This window comes from Eptesicus fuscus, chromosome 22 (assembly GCF_027574615.1).
Source record: "Eptesicus fuscus isolate TK198812 chromosome 22, DD_ASM_mEF_20220401, whole genome shotgun sequence".
Lineage (NCBI taxonomy): Eukaryota > Metazoa > Chordata > Mammalia > Chiroptera > Vespertilionidae > Eptesicus > Eptesicus fuscus.
In genome coordinates, this window is record NC_072494.1 from 30243729 (window position 1) to 30266224 (window position 22496).

The window sequence follows — 22496 nt, forward strand, 5'->3', positions numbered from 1 at the left end:
AACATATGTAGTTAAAGCTAATAATAAGGGAAACATCCTAGTATGCAAGGAAAATAAGATTTGTATTTTCAGTTGAAAAAGAAAAATGGTATAAGAAATGAAAATGTATTTTGTTAAGGGAAAGAAAGTAATTTTATCTTAAAGCCGGGTTTAAAAAAAGAGAGGGAAAAAGCATAGGACAAAATTTCAATGTAAAAAAGTAAATTATAGAAGGTTTGTGAAAAAGGAATCTTAAGAAAAGAGTTTTGCCCTGGTCAGTTTGGTTCACTGGACAGAGCGTTGGCCTGTGGACTGAAAAGTCCCGGGTTTCGGGTTCGATCCCGACTAGGGGGCATACAGGAGGAAGCCGATCAATGATTCTCTCTCATCATTGATATTTCTGTATCTCCCTCTCTGAAATCAAAAAAAGAAAAAAACTGTATGCATGGTCAAGCTGGCTAACATAGAGATAAAATTTAATTAAATAAATGTGTTTTAATATCAAAAGTAAGCGGATGAAAAATTAGAATTCGATTTTCTCTGCTAAAAGAACGAAGTGTTATTGGACTTTTGGTCTGCCCTTGATAAAGAGATTATGATGGCTTTTTTTTTTTTTTTACCTTTGAGTAATCTACCTAAAAAGTAGGAATTTTATGTTTTATCTAAATAATTTCCTATGATGTTTTATCAGGTTTTTGATTATAAGAGCTTCTGATTACAAGTATTTAACTTTCTGAATTTACCTGCAAAATCTTTGTCATCATGATTAAATGAATAGCTAAGTATTGTTTCACAGTGACCTATGTTCCTTTTTGATTATTTTAAACTTTTAAGTTTTGACAAATTTCCCATAATCAAATTCTAAATGAAGTCTTTTTTATTTCAACTAACCAATTTTTCAGAGGGTCCCTAAAACATTTAAAAAGATTTGTTCTCTTTTTGTAAAACGGGAGATATTAAACTAATTAGGCTTATTTGGCATGTTAAATTATATGGGAAACATTGCCAAATAAGTCATGCTAAGTAAGCCTTCTTAACTTATATTGCCTAAGTCAGTGATGGCGAACCTATGACACGCGTGTCAGCACTGACACGCGTAGCCATTTCTGATGACACGCGGCCGCATGCAGAGGATGAAACATTTGCTGCTCCTGAGGATGAAACATTTGTGACTAGAGTCTTGGAGTTAGTTTTTTCCTCAAAGTGACACACTACCCGAGTTATGCTCAGTTTTTTGGCGAAGTTTGACACACCAAGCTCAAAAGGTTGCCCATCACTGGCCTAAGTGAATGTTATTAATATAATAAATGTTCTAAAAATTACATGTAATTTCTAAAACAATGTCCTGGTGATATCAGTCATAATTCTACTTGGGAAAAGTGCAGCTCTAGTTGCACTTTAAAATGTGTGCTACAGAAATAAGCAAATTTCCCTGTCAACTTCATGATAATCAGATGTTTATGATATTTTAAGTCTTTTGTCACTTACAAACAGTCATTGTTTCACTCTGATGCTTTTGCAAAATGTGTTTTATCTTCAAAGAGATTCATGGAAAGTACTTTGGAATACAGGGTTCTAATAACTTTCAGAACATGCTATTGAATTGGGTAAGAATAAGTAGATTTCTAATGGAGAAATGGATGGCTTCATAAAACTGCTAACAAAAAACCAAGATCAACAAGAACTACATAAGACTAAATGAACTAATGAAGATGATAATTTTCATGATTTTTTATTTGAAATATTATTGGTTCTTTAATCTTTGTTTTTCAGATATAAGGACAGGTTTTTATCCTCCTGACCTACCTATGACCCACAGCAATTTGGTAAACTATACCTTTCTAAGCAAAATCGAAACATCTTTTTCTTCCTATCTGATTCCTACAAAATTTGGAAAATCTTAGTGAGTATTCTTATTTTCATGCAATATAGTTATTTACATACATTCTCTAAGAATCTGTTCTCTTTGTAACAGAACACAATTGGAAACATTGGCTATATTACCAAGGATTTGACTAAAATGTCATATTGGAGAGATTCAGATACGACCAGACAGTTTTAAGGAACTAAGATTTTATGGAAGCCAATAAAGTCCCCTTGGGAACAAAAAAAACAGCCTAATAACCTCCTAAAAAGAAATAAATTCCCCCAAAATAAACAGGCTCCTTTATTCAGATTACAACTCCAAAACTGTAACCATTCATCTTTCTCAACTCTGAACTATGAATAGAACACTACAGACCAAATTTCCCACTAAACCTATAAGTATTTATTGCCCTCTGCTGGTGTAAGAAAGACTAGCATAAAGTACACTATTAATGTTTCAAACCATGCAAAAAATCCTTCTAAAACCTATATTGGGGTCAATTTAATTTTTCTTTGATGATTTGGGCTCTTAAAATGCCTCACTAAAGTACTTCAGAGTCATCCTTATGAATATCACTTAGTATAATAAAATATTGTGAATTAAAAGTATGGGAGAGTAGCCCGGCCAGTGATGCTTAGTGATTGAGCTTCTACCCATGAACCAAGAGGTCACTGGTTCGATTCCCAACTGGGGCACATGCCCAGATTGTGGGCTCAATCCCCAGTAGGGGCATGCAGGAGATAGTTGATCGTGGATGTTTCTTTTCCATTGATGTTTCTATCTCTCTATCCTTCCTCTCTCTATAAAATCAATAAAAATATATTTAAAATAATAATAATTTTTAAAAAGTATGGGAGAACATTGAGCCCAGGACACTTTCTGAAATTTTGAAAAAAGCAAGCAATTACCACATGTGCCATGCATACATACATCTATTTGTTACTCAATTTTAAAGAAACATAATATCTATATCTATATCATTCTATTTATGACAGCCAATTAAATTATTTTAGGAACACAATAAAAAAGGTTGCTAAATTGTTAGTAAAGTAGCCTTGGACATATCTGTTTGATTGCAGAAGGATAATCTGAACTCAAGGTTCCTTTTCACACCACAGTATAACAAAATGATAAATTAGAAGTTATGTAAGTTCGGATTCCATTCAGAAAAATAGCAAAATTAGTTACAAAAACTCTTTCCCAAATATTCTTGTTCTTGTTTAGACCTATTTCATAGTATTGGCAATAACAACTGTAATTCTGCTACAGATACGAAATCCTAATAATGGCTTTGGGGGCATCTTTGGAAACTTCTGTTAAGAGCCCTGCTAATTGTATATTATTTTGAGATTTATTTACCAGCACATCTTACTTTAGTGGGATTGGTTATAGAATTCAAAGTCTATAAGAAAAAGCAGGTTACTAATATGTAGCTTGCTTAAGCAATTAATAATGTTCTAGAAATTATGTAACCCAAATAACCCTCTTAATGTATGCTTAAGAAACTGGTTTCTTTTTAAAAATGTTATTTATCAGCTTTAAATATCAGATTTTAATTTTCTTGAAGTATAAAAAGGATGAGGATAAGGAAAACATAAAAGAGGCAATTGTCCAATATTGAGAAGGCTGGTAAGAATTATTGTGGGGGATTAAAAAATTCAGCCCCCTAATTTAATGAACAACCCCCAAACAGAACAAAAAATGAGCAGAACATCCTTCTCTGTCCCACAAGATAATTCATCAGTAGAACTAATCAAAGATCCTAAAATCCTCATAAGTCTTAATAATAAATTTGGCTTGGAAAAGAACCAACATCAAATTGTCATTAACAAAAAAGACTTATTAGTTTCTGGGTAAGAATTTGAATGACTAAGATCTTACCAGGAGAAGTCTTTAATCCAGTCATATTAAACATGTAGATGTTGTCATCTGTGCAGTTAGCAAATAAAGTAGAGCCAGTGGAATCCAAAATCAGACTTGAGTATCCTGGAAAAAGGAACTCTAGTTAGCATGACCTGGTGACAATGAGTAGAAATGAGGTAAAAATGCTGAGGCCAAATGATCATTTTTACAAAAAGAATCACTAAAATTCTTTTTCTCCAAAATATATGCAAACCAAAAATATTCTTGTTTTTATTTTTTTATATTTTTATCTTTTGGGTTCTATCCCAAAAGATAGAACCACATATATTAGAGTTTTTCAAGTCTATGTTGCCAAAAATGAGCTTGATATTTATTTTAAAGTTTTAACAAAAACTTACATTCCCCGAGAAGTCCTTCCAAAAAGGCTTACCTAATTTTCGAGTGCTGCTACCTGGGTACAGGAAATACTTGGATGCTATAGGTTCTTGTCGATAAGCGGTATAATTCTTACGTAAATCCCATATTTTAATTACCCTAAACATCAATGTAAAGAGATAGTTAGTTGGTAGTCCTTCTCCAACCCCAACCAGTTTCAACTATGAACAAGAAATTACTTTTAATCTAACACCTCTGGCACATGAACCAGGTACAGTTAGGTTATCTCATTGGGAAACAGACTGAAATGTCTCATACTGTTTTTTCTAGTATCAGGCTTACAATTCTGGCATAACGGAAACAGATGTGATCTGACCCAGTGATGGGTTACCTTGAGTTTACATCAAGGGAGCGGAAAAGGAAGATGAAGGTTAGCTGCTGATAGTCATTGTTTCATTGTTTGCAGAAAAAAAACCATTTCCTAAGCTTTTAACACTCTGCATGTAACCTTTGACAGTAAGTAACAAACTTTGTCCATAAGGTTATATATCTATATGTAACTCCTTAAGTAATCTAAACAAATTTTCCTGTGAAATAAAGTATTTTTTCATTTCATCAATTGTGATTATTGTCTTAATCTTCTACATCTAGTTTGTAAGCTACTTGAAAACACAAGCTTGTAGCAGGGCAGTATCCTTGGAAACAAACAGAGCAAACTCTCACATCTATTCACGAGTACAACTGATAACCTTTAGATAATGCTTCATTTGTGCCTCAGACTTTGGTCCACAAAAGAAAGAGTTTTAGTGTCCAGAGGACAACAAACACAATAGAAACTCTAAAAGTCATGATCTTTTTAAATTATGTTTTTGAAAAAATATATTTTCATTGATTTCAGAGAGGAAAGGAGTGGGAGAAATAGAAACATAAATGATGAAAGAGAATCATTGATCGGCTGCCTCCTGCATGCCTCCGACTGGGGATCAAGCCTGAAACCCCAGCATGTGCCCTGACCAGGAATCGAACCATGACCTCCTGGTTCATAGGTTGACACTCAACCACTGAGCCACATTGGCCGGGCTAAGTTGTTTTTTTGAAGGGAAGATGTCTTGGGAGATATAATGAGCAAATAAGGGGACAAAGACAGAGGCTTAGGAAAGAAAGATTCCCTATACTCAAATAAGTTATATTTGAACAAAGCAACCAATCAAGAAGTACTACAAAATTATCTGAAGCTAAAAATTCAGACCAATCATGGATGGCAGGTATGTGAATTGAAAATCATCAGGCCTTATTATATTAATCTAGTTAGAGCACTCCTAGAAATGCCCAAAATCAGATTTCTTCTTTTAGGTTATTACTAAACCTGAGAAGATAAAATCTAAGATAGTAGCAATTTTACTTCTCAAATTAGAATTACTGACTAAATTATACTGCATAGATAAACAAGCTACCTATCCAGCTTCTCTATAATAGGAACAGCCAATATTGCTCATATGTGCTAGACAATGTGCTAAGTGTAAACACATGTATTATCTCACTTAATTATTTAAGCAAGAGTCCTAACTAGATATTTTACAGTGTGATCTGCAGGTCCTCTTCTCAGCTGGGCATTCACTACGTTGAAAGTTAAAAGCACACATATTCAATTATAATGGGACTAGGTAACTTTCCCATCACAGTTCATGAAAGAGACCTTATCAAAAGCACCCAGAAATAAAGCTCTTACCCATCCACAGCTCCTGCTGAGACTAATGTATTCTCATCTTGAAAGAGGACCACAGTAACACTCTGCTGGGAATCCTAATAACACAAAGAAGAAAAAGAAAAGGAGTAAATCCTATTTTGGATAGCACAATCTTCACCATCAAGAGACCTGGTGCTAAAATGGCTTTTTTTTCTCCCAAACTCTGAGTTATACTAAATCTTCCCTTTCTAATAATCCTAATCAGTGCTGACCAAGAAGTAATTTTAGCTAGGAAATTACGCTAACACTTAAGAAACATATTGGTTATTAAAAGATTTAACTTGTTTAAGCCTACTGGCTCTATTTAGAATCAGACCTACTAATAAGCTGTGTATCCTTAGGAAATTCACTTAACTTTCCCGTGCCTGTTTCATCTATGAAATATCACCGTCTACCTAGATTTTTACCTAGATTATCATATAAGAGTAATTAAAGAATTACCGATCAAAGATGGTTATTACATGCTCTGAAAAATTTAAAGGTGCTCAACGGAGGTTTTTACCTAATTGCTGTTAACAGGTTTTCTTGGCTCAGAATCTGATTAAATGTCTGAAATATTACTCATTTTAACTTCATCTATCAATCTAACCTCCAAAGACCTCATGCTAGCCCTGCTAGTTTCCATTCTTGCTTGTGTCCTGTTCATGGTATGCAATTTTAAGTCCTGTTTTAACAACCACATCTCCCCCCAAAATATTAAGTTGGATCCTATAGACCAGGAGTATTAGAAAAACAAACACATTAAAGAAAGAGCAATGGTGACTTATTTTTTAAGAAAAAAGATGTATTCTGGGCATTGTTTGAACTTTGACTATCAGATGCTAGAAAGGTACTATATGAAAACAACAGGGATTCCTTCCCAAGAGAAACTGTATCATAATACTTAATATACTTCTTCAAACTACTGCCCCTTTCCTAGTGAATCACATTATGCTGTAGACAAGTGTGTGCATGGAAACCCTAGGGATGAGGCTTAGGAAGCTGGATTTTTAATATGCTTCCCAGGTTCCTCTGTTGCAAACTTGGTTTTGAAAACCATTACTGTAGGTATTAAATTAGCATTAACAAAAACCCTACTGATATCAAGAGGAAATGAAGATTCTCACTCACTTAATCTACAGCTCCTATTTTTATGCCCAACAAATTCCCTAACATGAGATTCTATCCCACTGTTAAGATCTGCACATGTGTATACAGCTATAAAACCTTACCACAGAAGGAGCAAGTCCTTTTGAATTCTGTTTCTTCTTAGGTTTTGAAGGGGTTTGCTTGTCTAACGTATTGTGAGCACCACTGATTTGATTCACTTGTCTATAAAATCCATCTGAAAGATATGCCGAGGAAATTGATTTAGTTTTCAGAACGTTATTCCTATGCTGAATGTAACATAATAGAAGCGTAGTATGCTAAGTGTCCAACCGAACCGCTCAACCAGTTGCTATGATGTATACTGACCACCAGGGGGCAGATGCTCCAATTGGTACGTTAGCTTGCTGCTGGGGTCCAGCCAATCGGGACTGGACAAGAGGGCCGGACATGCCCTGGAGCCCTCTGGTGGTTCCTCCCTGGCCAGCCTGGCCCCATCAGCCCCGATTGGGACTGGTCAAGATGGCACCGATCAGGGCAGCCTGGCTGAGGGACCCCACCCATGCACGAATTTGTGCACTGGGCCTCTAGTTTATATATATTTTAAGATTAATTACATTCTTTATTAGATTAGTGAAATTCGAAGCCAGCAGTGCTACCACATTTCATCTTTTGTGTTGAGATTATAATGCATAAAAAGAAATAAGCACAGAGATGTTTATAACAGCTTTAGTCATAATTGCCAGGATTTGGAAACAACCAAGATGTGCTTCAGTATTTGAATGTATGAATAAACTGTGGTACAGCCAATGACATATTATTCAGTGCTACAAAGTGAGCTTCCACGCCATAAAAAGACCCAGAGGAACCTTAAATGCATATTACTAATTAAGAAAAGCCAATGTGAAAAGGCTACATACTGTATTTATGACATTCTGGGAAAGACAAAACCATGGAAAGAAAAAAAAAGCAAAGCCATGGAGACAATAAAAAGATGAGTGGTTATCAGGATTGGGGGAGGGTAGGATTAACAGGTGGAGTAGAGAGTATTTTTAGAGCAGTGAACTATCCTGTATAATACTATAATAGTAGATACATGCCATTTTATACTTGTTGAAACCAATAGAATATAAATACTAAGAGTGAATCCTAGTGTAAGTATAGATAGACCTTGAGTGATAGTGATGTATCCATGTAGGTTCATCAGTTGTAATAAATGTTTAACTCTGGTATGAATGTTGATAGTGGAAGAGACTGTGAGATGGGGTATATCAGTACAGAGAGAATGCTCTATACTTTCTGCTCAATTTTGCTATAACTAAAACTGCTCTATAAAATAGTCTGTTAAAAATAATTTTTTTTAAAAAGGGAAGATGATCATTAGTTTCTGCTTAATGGCATCAATGGACAAGGTGAGCATAATTATATTTAATCTACCCTAATTCTTTAAAGCCAAAAAAATTATAAAAGATCATTTACCAATGAGCCCATGAATTAATAATTTTAATTCCATCAATCACTTAGATAAACAATATAATTCAGAAGACAATATGAGGTAAATACAGAGGGTAATACTTGCAACAATCGCTAACATCATGAGCATTAGAACAGTAAGCAGAAATAAAGGATTGTGAACATGTGCCCCCTAGTGATTATCAGATGAATTTAATAAACCTTTCATTAAAAATAAGTATGGGCAGGCCACATTTATCAAAATTAAAATGAAATTAGACTACCTTTTTTGTTACACCTGGTGTCCCAGACCATAATGTTGCCATCTCTTCCACCTGTACAGAAGACAGCTGTGGGGAAATAGTTTATCAAGAAATTTAAAAAACTGGTCAATGACATATACATTTGAAGTTAAGTTTCCTAGAGTATCTATTATATGCTAGGTTCTATTATTGGCACTGGAGATTAAAAATTAAAAATATATGGTTCAACAACAAGTTGAAAAGAGAAAACAAAGTTGTGAAGGTAAAGAATTACAAAAAAAACTCAAAATACATGTTAAATATTAAACAAAAACTCAACAGAATAATCCCTGTGTAAATTTTCTTAAACCACATAAAACACTGAATATATGGTAAAGTTATAGTAAGAATGATAAATAAGCAACAACCAAAATATATTGAGTGCTTACTAAGTGCTATACACTACCCTAAGTGCTTTATATAAATTATCTCAATCCTTGGTATTAATCCTATTAGTGGGTATTATTATTCACATTTTACTGGGAAAATGAGAAAACTAAGGCACAGAGAGAATGAGTAATTTGTAAAGGTATTCTTGACAGTATGAATCCAGAGCCCATACTCCAAACCTCCAAGTTGTACTGTCTCAGTAGAAAACCATGGAACAGATCCAAACAAAATTTGTGAAAGGGGTTGCCTCTGGGGGTGGAAGGAGGGCAGTGGGATTAGAGAAGAAAACATAGAGGAACTTCAATTTATCTGCAATGTACTATTCTTTAAAATTAAGCCAAAACAACTCTGCTTCTGTATGGAAGAGTGGACACTTACCAAACCAATCCACTTGCATTAGCTTTTAAACTCTGGAAAAAAAATATAAAAAATGACCTGAGGGCTCTATAGAGACTGAACAAAAACATGCAATTTTTGGAGAGCCAATAACTGAAGCAAGTGATTGGCTTGGGCTAAGTTACTGGTCTTTTGTGGTTTTACCTTGAGGGCAGCAGCCAGTGGGCAAGCAACTAAAATGCCAATAGAAAAACCTGCAATCTTCCAAGCCAGAGAAACTGGAAAAGGAGAAGTTGGGCAACAAGAGCTGCCAGAGGGAAGGGGAAACCCTAAAGAAAGCCAGAGAAAGGGAAGGCCTGATTCTGTGTTTTAACTCAGGATAAGTTTCTGGCTGAGCCCTGAACCATCTATGAAGGGGAAAACTTAAAGCAGCTTGCAACTAAGACTTAAATTGCTGAACAGAATTGAGATAGAACCCAATGCCCTGTTGCAGGTTTGATAGCCTGCAACTTGAGTCTTACTCAATTAATTGCCCATTAGAACAAAACATCAAGTCTTCCCTAAGCAATATAACAGAATTCAGAGTCCAACATACCATTCACAATGCCCAGGACATAACTAAATTATCTGACATATAGAGTTTGGAAAACAAGTCATCCTCAAGGGAAAAGAAATCAACAGAGGCCAACCTTGTTACAGATAAGATTGTAAATGATGAAAAATCTCAGCAGAGAGAGCTTATAAAAAAGAAAAATTTAGAACAGAAAAAACAATTTCTGAAATGACAAAATTCACTGGATAACTTCAAGAACAAAATGAAGAGAACAGAGAAACAGTCAGTGAACTTGAAGCTAGAGCAATAGAAATCATTCAACTTGAGGTAAAGAAAATAAGATTAAACATTACACCAAGAGAAAAAAGCCAGACACAAAAGACCACATATTATTTAGTTCCTATTTATATGAATATGCAGAATAGGCAAATCATTAATCAGTGGCCAGTACAGGGTTTAGACTTTAAAGGACACTCAGAATTGAATAGTGGTATAGTAACTATTAACAAATCCTTACCTTATCGGCAAGGTTATAGAAAAAAATTACCTGACGATGTTTGACTTTCAGGGACAAGCTGGAGATAATGTCCATAAGAATAAGACTAAAACCCAACTTAATTTCATTTAGGTTTTCAGTCATATTAGAATCTCAATCATCTATATACATAAAACAGCAACTTTGATAGTAGAAAATGAGGAAACAATTATAGTTCCTTATTACCCCATCGTAAAGGAGGTTGAGGAGATGAAAGAAGACAGGTACAAACCTACCTTTCTCAAACTTAGAAAAGGCAACTGACTTGAGGCTGCATTGATGACCTTTGCATGTTCCAAGCAGCTCACCAGCTTTTACATCCCAAAATTTGGCTGATTGATCACCGGCTGCTGTAACCTTTAAAAAATGTTATCACAATTGAATAAAGCAACCGTTAACCATTATCTACTCACACCCAAATAAAATGAAAGCCACTTACAAGTTTAAATTCACCTGGGACCCAGGCCAGGTCAAAGACAGCATTCCAGTGAGCCATCCATTCTAAATAAAGAAAATGATGAATGTGAAATGTCTAGACTATGTCCTGGGGTAGTCTTATCAATAGCAATTTAAATACCTTGAAAGCTGTAGTGAAAAAATCAGTGGTCAGCACCCTAAGGTCCATTGGCCAAAGAGCATTACAATGGAGAAGGAAGATTTAAAGAGTGATATAATACAAAACATCCCCACCATTACCACATAGAACTAACATTTGATATCAAATTCCTTTCCATGAGGTGACTAGTAATATATTCTCTAAAATGAAATCTTTCTGAAACATTTTCCAGTTCAAAAATCTTCATCCTGCTCTCCGAAGAGTCTAAAGTACTTTAGGCCCTGACCGGTTTGGCTCAGTGGATAGAGCGTCGGCCTGCGGACTGAAGGGTCCCAGGTTCAATACCCGTCAAGGGCATGTACCTTGGTTGCGAGCACATACCCAGTGGGGAGTGTGCAGGAGGCAGCTGATCGATGTTTCTCTCTCATCGATGTTTCTAACTCTCTATCCCTCTCTCTCTTCCTCTCTGTAAAAAAATCAATAAAATATATTTAAAAAAAAAAAATAAAGTACTTTAGTTTGACACCTTAAGGTTCTGTAGGCTTTGTCCTCTATCACAAGATTTATCTTTCACTGTTCCCTACATACCACATTCAAATGAAAACGAATTACACCCTATTTCCTTATTATATCCTATTCTTTCTTATTTCTAGGTCTTTGCTAATGCTTTTCCCTCCACTGGGAGTATCGTATTCTATTGCCATTGGTCTAAATACCAGTCCAACTAAAATGTCCTATCCTTCAAAAAATTTTTCCTCCCCTTCTTAGCACATGAGGACTTGCTCTTTGACTTCTATGGCATTTTCTTTGTATGTCTATATCATTTACAGTCTTTGTTTTAGTTATTTCAACAGATGACTTATTAGTTCCAAATGATCAGCTTCTTAAGGTCAATAGAACTTAGTCTTATATATGAAAGATGCTTGGTCAATATTAAATATTTTAAAACAATGTTTCTCCCAATGATATTAAGTGTATAAGATTGAACCTTTTTAAAAGAACCTAAAATGTATTTTTCTTAATTTTCAGTAAAGTCATGCCATAATTAACATTTACTGAAAAAAATAGCCTGGTCCTTAAACAGACTTAATCAAAAGTGAATATAATTGGGAAAATGTAGTCAAATAATAATTTACTTGAGGCTGTATGAATTTAAAATGGTAAAACAAAAATCTTAGACCTAGACTTACCTTTAACACACTTCTTTCTATAAGTTTGTGATTCTGTGTTATATAATCTAACGAAGCCTTCTTCATTGGCAACTGCTAGTATATGCTTCATATTTGGAGCTAAATAAGAAATAAAGAATAGAATGTATAAAGAGTAACATTAATTTTACAACTTATTATAATGTTATATACATATGTATAAATATATAAGTATATATAACTTACATATAATATAGATTAATTGAAAGCTGCTGGATAAACACAAAGAATCTGTTAGAAAAGAGGAAAGATGATTCTACCCAAATGGCATCTGATATGGTCCAGAGGTAATTTGAATTAAAAATTACTTAAAATTTGCCATATTTTCTAATTCAGTAAATGACTTAAAACTACCAAAATTATCTTCAGATAACCTCTTATTTTAAAAAGGGGTGAATAAAGAGTGGTACTCAAACAAAACAAGAGTGGTACTGGTCAATGGCTAATAAAGGTATATGATGTAGGCCACCAGCAGGCTGAGTTTATTAGTTTAAAATCCCCTTTGCACAACCTTTTACTTTTCCTGTTTTAGAATATTAACAGTGGTAACAAGTATTTCTATTTCTGTTCTTTTGTTCCCCAGGCATTCCAGAAAGATAAATTCAATCAGATCAAAACAGTTTTCATGATGGCTGAACCTTTGCAACCCTTTTCCTATATCAGTTTTTTAAAAGTGCTATTAGGTCCTATGCTTTAGAGGATATATGTAATTATGCACAGAGATCAAGGAAAGTCTATTTCATGAATCAGGAAGAACAGTCTTAGAACAACTCTATCACCTATCTTACTTTTTTTTTGAAAGGGAGACATCTCTGTATATTTTTCCTCTAAGTGTGAAATAGATAATTTTTTACCAAGCCTAGCTAGATAGTAATTTTCTTACCAGAAGAGAAAGTGCATCCAAAAGGAGGAACTGGGACTCCTGATTCTCCATAAGAAGTGTGCTCATCATTAGAGTTGCATTGATAACCAGTTAGAAGGGACTGTAGAGGGTATTGTGAAGACCATCCTAAAATAAGATACAATTCCTTATAGAAATCCAATTTATCATCACATTTTAGTACTTTTAACAAATACAGAGATAAATATTTATTTTAAAAAACCTTAGCCGGCTCAGTGGCTACAACGTCAGCCCATGGACTGAAGGATCCTAGATTCTAGTCCAGTCAAGGGCACCTGCCTTGGTTGCAGGTTCCCCAGCCCTGGTCAGGTACGTGCAGGAGGCAACCAATCGACGTCTCTCTCACATCAGTGTTTCTTTCTCTCTCTCTCAAAATCAATGGAAAAATATCCTCAGGTGAGGGTCAACCAAAAATAAATAATTAAAAATAAATAAATAAGAAGCTTTATATACCTAATATAGACCCAGTCACTATCGATAATCCTCTATAATACAGTTTTTGGTATTTTCCTAAGAAAGAATGAATGAGCACTCCCAAATTCTGGTAAGGTATAGCTTTTGGGCTTACCATCTAAATAGAGACTCTTGCTAGTACATTTAAGGTTGCAAAAAAACAAGTGGTCTTTACACATTAAAAAGATCTCTAACCCTCTGGAGACTGTTTTTAGAGGTTCTAATGCAACATTACTGTAAACTCCTAAGTTACTGGCAACATCATACATAATCCAATGGTCATAGAATTAAAGGAAATAATTTATGTCAAATGTGCCTACTGTAACCACTAACATATTCACAAGTTGATTATTAATTTCACTTCCTTTTTCCTTTCCAGTGCTGAAATTCAAGTCATAGTATCTTGAAGTATATTAAAGTAATTTTAAAGTAAAGCATTATGTACCTATCCCTAGAGTACAAGCAGTTACTCCTGGCGTAGTAGGAGAGTCAGGGAAGTCTTTAGAGGAGGTAAAATCAAACACAAATCTTGAAAGACGATTATGTTTTCATTGAATATACAAGATAGGGGAAGAATTTCAGGGTGGAGGGAGAGTTTACTCTGCTTGGGTCAGAAACCTAATGTGCACTATGGTCTAAAAAGTAAAACATCTTTAAAGATCTGTCATTTTTATATGTGGGTCAAAACATTTTAAATACAAGTATATATAAAAGGAACATAGATTCAATATAGTTACTGAAAATCAGATGTTTATTAAATATAGGAGGAAACTATGAAATTATACTCTACTAGTATTGAGAGCTGTCTAAATAATTAACAAACTCTCACATTTTAGGATACTTTCAATTCTCACTTTTCATTAAAAAACAAAACTGGAGAAGACAGCTTAGCCTGATATAACCTCATGTTCATAGAGATAACCTAAAGGAATCAGAACAAAGGAGGCAAATAAATTCAATCCAGATTTAGTAATTATTCCTGAGGATTTTATCTCAAGGTCAGATATCATTATAAATTAGCCATTAAAGATGACCAAAAGAATACAATAATTATTATGTTGTAGAGTTAAAAAAAAATCCATCCACAGAAAGAATTTAAAAACAGAAGCTTCTGTTCTAAAGTTATATGAATGTTCCTAGCTGGATAGAGCATCAATCAGCCTGTGGATGGAAAGGTCCCTGGTTTGATTCTGGTCAAGGGCACAAGCCCAGGTTTCGGGCTCAATCCCCAGTAGAGGGCTTGCAGGAGGCAACTGATCAATGATTCTCATCATTGATGTCTCTCTCTTCCTCTCCCTTCCTCTCTGAAATCAATAAAAATATACACTATACAGAAGAATCTCTTACCCTTTGAGACAGCATGGAGGGATCTGGAGAGTATCATGCTAAGTGAAATAAGTCAGTCAGAGAAAGACAAGTATCACATAATCGTAATATGTGGAATCTACACTGAGTGGTCAGATTATTATGATCTCTGAATGCATAATAATCTGGCCACTGTGTGTGTGTGTGTGTGTGTGTGTGTGTGTATTTTAGAGGCCTGGTGCATGAATTCGGGCATGGGTAAGGTCCGGCCAGCCTGGCCAGGGGGAGGGGACATGGGCAGTTGGCCGGCCTGCCTGCTGGTCGAACTCCTGGTCAAGGGGTCAATTTGCATATTAGCCTTTTATTATATAGGATATACACCAAGTGGCCAGATTATTATGTGTTCAGAGATCTTAATAATCTGGCCACTCAGTGTAATATATAGGATATACACCAAGTGGCAAGATTATTATGCGTTCAGAGATCATAATAATCTGGCCACTCAGTGTAACAAAATAACTGATGAACGGAGTGGATCCAGACATGCAAGCATGGAACAGAGTTCAGAATCTCAGAGGGAAGATAGGGGAGGCTGGGTGGGTGGAAGGTAATCAACCAAAGACCTTGGATGCATATGTGCATAACCCATGGACACAGACAATAGGTACTGAAGGCCTGGGGTGGGAGTTGTGGGCTGGAGGGAGTCAATGGGGGAAAAAGGGAACATATGTAATACCTTCAACAATAAAGAATTATTATTTTTTAAATCAGTAAAAATATACTTTTTAAAAAAGTTATAGAAATGCACACTTGTGGTTTAGGATTTTTAAAAAATCTAATTACTTCACACTAATTCAAAAGAACTGAATCTTGAATAATTTAGGTGGAATTGAAGATAATATGTATGCTATGGAGATCTAATTCTTTACAATTAAACATTGACACCTGTCAACTCTGCCTCATAACCTATAGACTAATATCCAAATATTAACAAATGGCCTAACATGACTTAGTAACTAGTCCCCTCCATTTCTTGGACCAGACCCTTAAACTACTTTTGGATTAGTGTGCTGTGCTGTTCCCAACATGAACTTTAATGCTTTCCCCCACAATACTCATTTGAAAAGCCTATCACTTATCCAATGTACAACTTAAAATTACATGCAGATTTTTCAAGGAGTATCTGAGGACATGAGTTTTCAGAGAATCAATTTCCTGATGCTCAAATTCCATGTATAAACATTTCTAAAATGATTATCTGAAAAGGTTGAGGCTTTTTTCTCCTCTCCCTTCATCACTGTCTTCCACTTTCAAAAGAAAGGCATTTCCATGCCCCAATTTTATACCTTGCGGTACTCCAAGGTATAAAAACTTCTGGGATTCCAAATGAGAGACAACTGGATACTCCCTTTAGTAAAGGCATGATGAACACACAAATCCATTGCTTAAAAAAATATACTTCCAATAAAATTTTAACTTTGCTTAGTAATTCCTTATCAAAATTAAAAATCTATATTGTTTTGATTAACTGCATACTAATAATTGCAATGGTAAGTCAATCCAGATGAACTTTTAACACACAGAGCCTTACAATCACAGATAATATCAATTCAAATGTATTTTTTTACAAAGAGAAATATGATAGGGTGATCAATCAAATTTTCAAGCTTAAAATAAAATTACATTAGGGTAAATTCTGTGGGAGAAATAAAGTGGAAATAAGTTCAAGGGAAAAAAGCAACTATATAGAGTACCTAAGTTAAAATAGTCCATATTTTAAAAAATTATTTTTGCAGTTATCAAATAACTATAGAATTTACATTCTATTAAATACATTTTTAAAGAGTAATATACTATTTTTATTTTAAAATGTCAATATTTATAATATGGCCAGAAATTAAATCCTTTATATGTGTTTTAACTTAGGATAAAAACGTTTAGGTACCAATTTAAAAATACACAGAAGAGTAATCAGATTTCCATTTTAGAAATATCATTGGCAATAATGTGGAGAATAAACTAGAGAGAGGCCACTTGGGAGACTTGTTATAATCCAGACCAGAAAGTATCAGGGCCCAAACTAAGGAAATGGAATGGTAAACATAGAACAGATCCAAGATACGGTAAAGAGGCAAAATCAGTGGGGAATGAGAGGTCAGAGTCAAGAGATTATAAGGAAACTTTCTGGATGTGTATCTTGAGGAAAACGGAGAAATTTTGATTAACTCTCAGGTTTCTGGCTGGGCAGACTAGTTTAAAATAATGGAACTACTGCCGAAATAGGTAATATAGCAGGTTTAGGGAAAAAGTCGGTTCAGTTTAGGTATTCGAGTTTGAGATGCCTGTGGCACTGACCATCTGGGTAAAGATACTCATACAACTTTTATATGACTGGATATAACTGTCTTGGGAAAGGAAGGTTGCAGGTGGCAGTAGAAGAAGCCCTGGTGAAGGCTATGATCATCAATGGGAGTAGACACAAGGAGATAGAGGGCATAGGATGGAATACTGACAGGAAGGGGAAAAGGGGAAATGGTCCTATCATGTTCAGTGCATAATATATAAGGATGAATGAATTTCAAAGCCTAACACATAACAATGAATGAGAATTTATGAGAGAGACCCAAGATATAGTGGATAAATTGGAGAATTAGGAGAAAATGTGTTACAAAATCAAGGTTAGAGTTTGCCTCGGGTACACAGATTAAGAGTGGAATTGAATTTAAAACTCAGGCATTAAAAAACAATAACAAAAAACACAGGCATTTTATCTCCAAAGTCAAAGCTCTTAACCACTGTGTTATTGACACTCATGACAGATAGAGAAGTTACTCAAGCAAGGTCCCTGGATAGACAGAAAGAGGGGCTACTTAAAGTATGATTTAAAATATTATGCAAGAGGGAAGTAGGTCAGGATGATATAAAGTTTTAGGTTGGTGGCAGACTGAGAAGGGACTACTCAGTCTCCTTCTCAAGATCCTTTTCCTAAAAGACCAGCAATTTTCAACCTATTTCATCTCATGGCACACATAAACTAATTTCTAAAATTCTGCAGCACACCAATATATATATTTTTTGCCAATCTGACAAAAAATAAAAAAGTATAATTCTGATCTGTTCACACCAGACGGCTATTGTTATGTTGGCTGTTGTCATTTTCTTACTTGACAATCTAAGGGAAAAAGAGGTCAGTGCCCTGACTAAATAGTCAGGTATTGCATGTTTTAAATTTTATTTTTTGCAGCAGACCGGTTGAAAATCGTTATCCTAGACCTATGCCTTAAATGTAAAAAGTTCCCTTCTCAGATTCTTTTCTTTTTGTTTTCCACGTGATTTTTCCCCCACGTGGTTTTAAAGAGAAAGAAGACTTACTCTTCTTTAAAGGAATGAAATTTCATTTCTATCCAAGCTTAGCCTAGATAGTAACATCCTTATCAGAAAGTTTCCGAAGCACACCAAAATATATATTTTTTGCCAATCTGACAAAAAACAAAAAAGTATAATTTTGATTCGTTCACACCGGACGGCTATTGTTGTGTTGGCTGTTGTCATTTCCTTATTTGACAATCTAAGGGAAAAGAAGTCAGTGCCCCGACTAAATAGTCAGGTATTGCATGTTTTAAATTTTTATTTTTTCTTGCAGCACCGGTTGAAAATCATTGTCCTAGACCTATGCCTTAAATATAAAAAGTTCCCCTCTCAAATTCTTTTCTTTTTTTCCCCCCTCCACGTGGTTTTAAAGAGAAAGAAGACCTATCCTTCATTTCTATCCAAGCTGAGTCCCAGGAGTAACTTCCTTATCAGAAAGTTTCAGGTCGATGACACTCAAACCTACGCTCAAAATTCTTATTGCCAAAGTTTTAACTTAAGAAACGAACCTCAAGAATTTTAGAGAGAATTGTTAGATTTCTACATGCTAATATAGAAACATTCCCAAGTTACACCGTTAGCGTGAAAAACAAAACAAAAAAAATTTGATATCATTTCTGTAAATAACAATACATACTACTTCTGGCATTGAAAAACATTTTGGAAAAATATACTTCAATCTATCTAATAGTGGTCATCTCTGGGGTGTGTGGTTATGGGCATTTTTCACTCTATAATTTCAAATGTTTATGCATATGAAGTAATCAGGGAGAGAAAAAAAAAAAAAAGCTTTCTTGACCATGCTAGGAGCAGATGTTGTCTTCTCTGCTTGACCGAGTTCCTTAACAGCGGATCAGGTTCCCTGATGTGCTATAATCAATATTATAATCACTAAGATTCTGCAACAAATTAATCAATGCATACGAGTCTCCTCGATCTCACACCGCTGACGAGAAACACGCAGACACGCGCACACACACACAAATGCACGCGTTTCCCACTGAAAATGTAAGATAGGCAGAAGCCGTAAAGGAGGCCATTTAAGTTAACTTCTCCCCCGCCGTCAGCCTACATTTTAGTTTTTAAAAATGGAGACTACGATTAAAAGTGTCCCGAGGGCATGAAAGCGCAGCTCTCTTCAGCGTCTGGTCGAAAGAGAACTCGGGGCTGGAGCTGGGAAACAACTGGATTCGGCCTTGGTCCGAGGTGTGGTTTCGGGGGAGGCGAATCCCGCCAGCAACAAGCAGCGGTTAGGGCCGTTACTCACCATTTCTCGGGACGCCAAACTGGGGCTGTCGGAGCACCGAATTGAAGAGCATCTGGGCCGGGGGGAAAGGCACAACTGAGAGGAAAGTCGCCGAGAGGCCACCGATTCAGCAGAAGTCGCAACTCGGGTCCCTCAGAAGAGGACTAGTTATAGCCTCCAACTCCCGCCACTGTAAGCCCCGGCCACCAAACTCCCCGCCAAACTGACGTCACGCCCTCTGATTGGCTCTCACCGCGGCGTCCGGGCGCCGTCGATTCACTTCCCTCTACGAATCCCCGCCTCCTTTTCTCCCAGCCGCGGGAACCTGGGGTTCTGGAGATCCCAGGGCGCCTGCGCGGGGCGGCGCTGAGAGGCTGGCGAACGGCGTGGTGACCAGGGCGCATGCGTACCACAACTGGACAGAGCGCGGAGGAAAAATCCGCGAGAAGGTGGTGGAAGAAGATGGCGGTGATGGGGCCGAGTGTGCAATATTTCTGAGTAGGATAGTCCAGTAACTATTGGGGCCATGGCGTCAAACTCAACTAAGTCTTTCTTGGCAGATGCCGGCTATGGTGAACAGGAGCTGGATGCTAACTCTGCCCTTATGGAATTAGACAAAGGTATTCAAAAGAGCGTGCTGAGCGGGTGTGATGGACGTGGGGGGAGTGGCGCCACCAGGCGGTGACAGCCTCGGGCATGCGCGTAGCTTCCCTAGGCGCGGGGGCGGGCGCCTGTGCTTTCGGTGAATCTGGAAGATTGCAGGGAAATTGCCGCGTTGCTGGATTGGTCTTGCACGAATCGAGCTAGTAGCGAGCTCTGATGAGGGCCCGTTTTTGACCACTTGGGGGCACAGTACCCCGATTTTCCAAGCAGTGTTGTTGTTTTTTAATTGAAAAATTATTTTTCAGAACGTTCAATTGAGAACAGGTTTTCACCAAAATGGATAATAATGGTGCACCGACTTTATAGCGATTTATTTGAGTTCTGTAACTGTTACTTGCAGGTTACTGGACAGGTTAAATACAGCTGAGACCATCCGAAAACCATCCCCTGCTCCTTCTCTGCAGACAGTTCCTAGAGTTCTATTTCCTTACGAGGACGGGGAGTGGGCATTTGGTGTAGTAGAACGAGCTTTGAAGTTAGATTGAGTTGAATTGCAATTTCACTAATTTATTATCATGGACAAGTTACCTAACCACCGAACCTCGTTTTTTTTTTTTTTTTTTGTCTGGAAAGTGGGTACAGAACCATTGAGCTGACAAGATTGTTGTAAACATTAAGTGATATAAAATAGAATTTATGGAACAAAAATATACTGGGTGATATAATGGTATGCAAAAGAAGCCTTTATTAAGTGCTAAAAAGGGATATGTCTTCTTTCTTAGGTATGAATATGGAAGACAAAGCCAGATATTTGTCAGTATAGAACTCGGGTATTAAAATGAAACCTTTGTTTCAGTGTACTTCAAGGATTTTTATTGAATGAGGAAAATATTTTGTCACCTGCTATACATATATGTATAGCTATATATATGTGTGTGTGTGTTTATTTATTTCAGAGTGAGGGAGGGAGAGGGAGAAAGGGATGGAAACATCAGTGATGAGAATCATGGATTGTTTGCCTCCTGAATGCCCCACAAGGGGATTGAGCCCGCAACCCAGGAATGTGCCCTGACCAGGAATCTTAAATGTGACCTCCTGACTCGCAAGTCAACTGACCCACATCTGCCTGGCACAGTTAATTCTGAATTAACTGTAGTCAATGTATAGTGTATTCAGAACTGGACTAAAGGTTAGAAGAATCTAAGTCCACTATGAACCGTTTCCCAGATCTCTGACGTGGACACTCTATTAACTTTGGGAGGACTTTTTGTGTGTGTGTGTATGTTTCTTTTTTAAACTAAACATTTTTAGTAGGTTGGTCTAGATAGATAAGAGTTTCTCAGCCTTTTAAAAAATTTTTTGTTGTTGTTGGTAATCCTCACCCAAGGATATTTTTCCAGTGATCTTTAGAGAGAGTGAAAGGGCAGGGGAGAGACAGAGAGAAACATTGATGATGTGAGAGAGATACATCAATTGGTTGCCTCCTACATATGCCCCGATTGAGCCTACAACTGAGGTATGTGCCCTTGATGGGAATCCAACCCAGGGCCCTTCAGTCCGCCGGCTGCTCTATCCACTGAGCTAAACCAGCTAGGGCAGTTTCTCAGACTTTTAAAAAAGAGTTTCTCAGACATTTAAGCCTTTAACTCCTTTTGATCAACAAAAAATGTTACAACACTCCAATTCAATTCAATATCCTTTTGGTTGAGTCCCAGAATCTTTAGTGCATCCCCACCAGTCAAAAAATAATGTGAGCCCTAGCTGATGTGTCTCACATCGATGTTTCTCTCTCTCTGTCTCTCCCCCTCCCTTCCACTCTCTCTGAAAATCAATGGAAAAAATATCCTCAGGTGAGGATTAATAACAACAAAAAAGAAAATAATGTGAGCTCTGCTTCTCTTTCCAAAGCTATAGGACTTTCCCCTTCTGAAGTATAAAGTTGTAACACTAAGTGTTTTTTAAAAACCATACAATCTTGGCTCTCCCTCCAGGAAGCATGCTTTTCCCTTCCCCTTCCCCATCCCTGTCCCAGGCATGTTGCTATTAGCTTTCTCACTCCCAAGCTCCAAGGGACCTTCCTTCACCGCTATACCTTGTTTCCTAAGCCCACTTTTCCTACAAATTATTTCTTCTACCTCTGTGATTTTATACATGAATGTTTCCTTATTAAAAAAATAAATAAAAACTACATAATCTTTTCCTCCCCATTCTGATAATTCCTTGCTTATTCCCCAGGGAGAGTTGCAGGTCCAGATATATAATATTCTTACCAATTCTAAAGACATTTTCAGCCCTAATCAGTTTGGCTCAGTGGATAGAGCGTCAGCCTGCAGACTGAAGGGTCCCAGGTTCGATTCCAGTCAAGGGCAT

The 22496-nt window shown here is 36.4% G+C and overlaps 2 protein-coding genes across 2 annotated transcripts in view; one reads left to right on the plus strand and one right to left on the minus strand.

Moving 5' to 3' along the window:
- The window catches only part of DTL (denticleless E3 ubiquitin protein ligase homolog), a 94910-nt gene extending 75220 nt beyond the window's left edge, over positions 1 to 19690 (minus strand). The window contains exons 1-10 of the mRNA XM_008145987.3: positions 19545 to 19690; positions 13133 to 13258; positions 12232 to 12330; positions 10925 to 10986; positions 10722 to 10842; positions 8654 to 8719; positions 7043 to 7155; positions 5814 to 5887; positions 4140 to 4243; positions 3728 to 3832 (exon numbers count right to left, since the gene is read on the minus strand). Coding sequence (XP_008144209.2) covers positions 3728 to 3832; positions 4140 to 4243; positions 5814 to 5887; positions 7043 to 7155; positions 8654 to 8719; positions 10722 to 10842; positions 10925 to 10986; positions 12232 to 12330; positions 13133 to 13258; positions 19545 to 19596 — 922 coding nt within the window. The 5' untranslated portion in view covers positions 19597 to 19690. The remainder of the gene's footprint in view (positions 1 to 3727; positions 3833 to 4139; positions 4244 to 5813; positions 5888 to 7042; positions 7156 to 8653; positions 8720 to 10721; positions 10843 to 10924; positions 10987 to 12231; positions 12331 to 13132; positions 13259 to 19544) is intronic.
- Positions 19691 to 19969: 279 nt separating this feature from the next.
- INTS7 (integrator complex subunit 7) overlaps positions 19970 to 22496 on the plus strand; it is a 48620-nt gene continuing 46093 nt past the window's right edge. Inside the window, exon 1 of the mRNA XM_008145989.3 lies at positions 19970 to 20143. Coding sequence (XP_008144211.1) covers positions 20050 to 20143 — 94 coding nt within the window. The 5' untranslated portion in view covers positions 19970 to 20049. The remainder of the gene's footprint in view (positions 20144 to 22496) is intronic.